This window comes from Ursus maritimus, unplaced genomic scaffold (genome assembly GCF_017311325.1).
Source record: "Ursus maritimus isolate PB19 unplaced genomic scaffold, ASM1731132v1 scaffold_25, whole genome shotgun sequence".
Lineage (NCBI taxonomy): Eukaryota > Metazoa > Chordata > Mammalia > Carnivora > Ursidae > Ursus > Ursus maritimus.
Genome location: NW_024425008.1, coordinates 570,688 through 574,083, shown reverse-complemented (window position 1 = coordinate 574,083; position 3,396 = coordinate 570,688). Strand labels below are relative to the sequence as shown.

At 67.6% G+C, this 3,396-nt stretch overlaps 1 protein-coding gene across 2 annotated transcripts in view; it reads left to right on the top strand.

Moving 5' to 3' along the window:
• CEP170B (centrosomal protein 170B) overlaps positions 1–3,306 on the top strand; it is a 22,778-nt gene extending 19,472 nt beyond the window's left edge. For both annotated transcript variants that reach the window (XM_040641317.1, XM_040641316.1), the window contains exons 14-18: positions 238–381; positions 517–605; positions 982–1,075; positions 1,173–1,224; positions 1,372–3,306. In XM_040641317.1, the coding sequence (XP_040497251.1) occupies positions 238–381; positions 517–605; positions 982–1,075; positions 1,173–1,224; positions 1,372–1,607 (615 nt within the window). In that variant the 3' untranslated portion in view covers positions 1,608–3,306. The remainder of the gene's footprint in view (positions 1–237; positions 382–516; positions 606–981; positions 1,076–1,172; positions 1,225–1,371) is intronic.
• Positions 3,307–3,396: the final 90 nt, after the last annotated feature.

Below are 3,396 nucleotides of genomic sequence, written 5' to 3'. Positions count from 1 at the left end.
CCCCCCCCCCCCCCCCGCATGCATGGGCGGTCTCAGCCGCGAGCCCCCACCGAGGCTATGCATCCTGTGCTCGGCTCCCCACACGGCCGCCCTGAAGCACAGGGAGGGGCGTCTCGGGGCCCCCAGGGGACTGGGCGTGGGGTCCGCTTGGTCCCCCTGCTGTCGTAGCAGCACTGTCTGGCCCTGCTGGCGGGTGCCCCCCACCCCAGGAGCGCAGACACCTGCCCCTGTCCGCAGCTCGTGCAGCGCATCCCCGAGGCCAGCCTCAACTTCCAGAAGGTGCCGCCTGGCTCCCTGAGCTCTCGAGACTTGGATCAGAACATGAATGACCGCTGTGAGGACCCCCTCGCCGGCAAGACGCGGCCTCGGAGCCGCGAGGAGGCAGGCACCCCAACCCCCCGCCCCTCAGAAAGCTGGCCAGGCCGCGTGCTCATGGGGCCCTCCCGGCCGGGTGCTGCGGTTCACCCGGGAGCGGGGCCTTCGGGAGGGCGCTGTGCTGACACCCGGTCCTCACAGGTGATCTTTGACAACCTGATGCTGAACCCCGTGTCCCAGCTGTCCCACGCCATCCGGGAGAACACGGAGCACCTCGCCGAGAAGATGAAGTGCGTAGGGCCCGCGAGCTCTGCGGGCCGGTGGGAGCTCCCCCCCGCCAGACTCCCCTCAGACACAGACACCAACACACACGCATCGGCCAGGACCCGCTGCAGTGGGGGAGGGGGTGCACGGCCCAGGGCATGCTCGCGTGCACACGCGTTCCTGGCTTCCAGGAACCAGAGTCCCAGAATGACCCACAGCCTCCAGCCCAGCCCTCCCCACGTCAGGGCCGGAGGCCGGGACGCTGGCTCCAGCCAGCCCCGTTCCTGCTCTGGGCCCGTGTTTCCCTTTGGGCACAGGCGGGGCGCGGTGGGGGGAGAGGTGTGGGCGTACACGGGTCTGGGCTCCGTCACCGCTGTCCTCTGCCTGCTCCCTCGGCGGCAGGATCCTCTTTCAGAACACAGGGCGTGCCTGGGAGGAGCTGGAAGCCAGGATCAACTCGGAGAACGAGGTGCCCATCCTGAAGACGTCCAACAAGGTGAGGGCCGGCCCGCCCCCAGCCGCCTGGCTCAGGGAGTGGGGGAGTGACCCCCTTGGTGGTCCTGCTCCATCTCCCCCCTCCCGCCCGCTTCCAGGAGATCAGCTCCATTCTGAAAGAACTGAGACGCGTGCAGAAGCAGCTGGAAGGTGGGTGTGGTCCAGATGGGGGGGGGCAGATATGGGGTGGGTGAGCCCTCCCGGTGCTGCCCGTGGTGCAAGCAGAGGGAGGCCCGGGGTGGGCACGGGAGGCAGGGCAGGACCTGCCGGCCGGCCTGAGCCTCCCTGCCCCCGCAGTCATCAACGCCATCGTGGACCCCAGCGGGAACCTGGACCTGCTGACCGGGAACCGGGGCTCCGCGGGCTCAGCCCAGCTTGGGAAAAGCCGGCCGGCCGTCCAGAGCCCGTCCTCGCCCCCCTCGGCCCTGCCTCTGAGGAGCTTCCCACAGCGGGCGAACTGCGGGTCCTCTGGCCTCCCGGACCCCGCCTTCCTCCCCGCCTTCCTCCCTGATGCAGACAGGTTTCTGATCTAGGTGGCCAGGGCCGCGGCCGCCTCCTCGTGCCCTGGGTCCAGCGCCTCCAGCGCCCTTTGTCTGCCGCCACGGCCCTTCCTGGCTGCGGACAGTTCGCCTCAGACCCCCACACGTGCCATAACCCTGTGGGCAGGTGCCGCTGTGCCCAGACCCCCTCCCTAGCTCCCAGCCAGTACCCTAGCTGGACGGTCCAGCCCCTGCGGCTGCCCCTGCTGGCCTCCTGGCCGAGCTCCTGTTGTGGCCACCGCCAAGGGCTGGCGTCCCAGGTGTGTACCCACCTCCTCTCCACCGCTGTTATTTTTGTCTTTAGCTTTTAAGGAAAGCGTGTTCTGTGCCACCGCGGCAGCGCCCCTGGGCCCGGAAGCCCTCATCCCACCTCTCGAGCTGGGAGTGCTGTTCTGCTGAGGGCTCCCGTGGGCTTACCTGTGCCGTCCCTCTGTGCTGGCCGGGGCCAGGCAGAGGAAGAGGGGCTGGGCCGGGGGGGGGGGTCATTCAGTGCCAAACACGGAGCCGGGAGGGGCTCCTGATGCCCCAGGACTTGAGGGCAGGGTGCACCTGCCAGGGGTCGGGTGGCCTGGGGTGGGGATGTGGCCTGTGGAGACGTTTGGGGCAGGAACCCCACTGCTTCAAGCCTTTGGTGCCAGTGCAACTGCCAAACCCGAGTGTGCACGCTGCCATCACATGGGCCGTGCACACAGGCACACACAGGCCAGACACGTGTGTCCGCGCTCACAGCTAGCCCAGGCACGTGTCCTCACTGCGGGGCTGCTCTTCCCAGCCACGGTGGCTGGGCTTCTGCGCTTGGCTTCCCGTGGTCCTAGGCTGGGGGCGGGGGGGTGGGGGTGGGGAGGTGAGCACTTGACCGAGGCGGCTGGAAACGGGCTCCCAGAAGCTCCTATGCTGCGCCCCCTCTCCCAGCCCTCACCCCGTCCTCCCTGATGCTGTGGGCATTCCTGGGGTATCTGCAGGCTGCTGTGCTCCTGGTCCCGTGGGGGGCGGGTGGCAGGGGGAGGCCCCCAGGGACAGTTTCGCCTTCTCAGGGTTCTTTCAGCTGGGAACACGCCGGGTGGGCAGAGCGCCACCCTCCCGGGCAGGGGGGCTGTTTCTGGAGCCTCTAAGCCAAAGAGCCCGTGGGCTGTGGCAGGTGGGGGCGGGGGTCGCTCTGCACCGTGCCCGGCACCTGTGTGAGTGGCGACTGCGGGATGGGGCCCGGGGGCCGGTGGGTGTGAGTCCGGGCTGCCACGGGTGATGTGTCTGTGTTTACGTTTAGTCGACGTGGCGTCGCGTGCATGGGTCCTGTGCCCCCCCCCCTGTGATGTTTACGTGTGTTTGAGTGGTGGCGGGCTCCCCGCCAGGACCCCGCTGCTCGAGCCTGCTGTGTCCACACGGAGGCGGCGCCGGCCCCTCCGGCCTCCTGCATGCCCCACACCGTTGCCCAGAGCCTGTCCCCCGGAAACAAACAGTGGCCGTTCTCATCCACACCCACCCTCAGTGATCGCTGTGCACTTTTTTATTCACAAACCCTGTTCCTCCCCCTTCCAACCTTCGACTGGGATTGGTAACTTATTTGTCTGGCTTCTCCGAGGTACTTCTGTATGTCTGTCCTCAGGTGGGCTCATGGATGTCTTTCAGAAAACGGTTATTTTATATGAGTTGTCATGGAATTTGTTCTAATAAATCATTCTATCACGTGGCAAGATCCCGGCGTCTGTTGCCTTGGCCTCCTTTCTCCACGTCGCTGTCTGGGGTGGGGATGCCTGGCCCCGGCGGGGGGGCAGGGTGGGGGGGG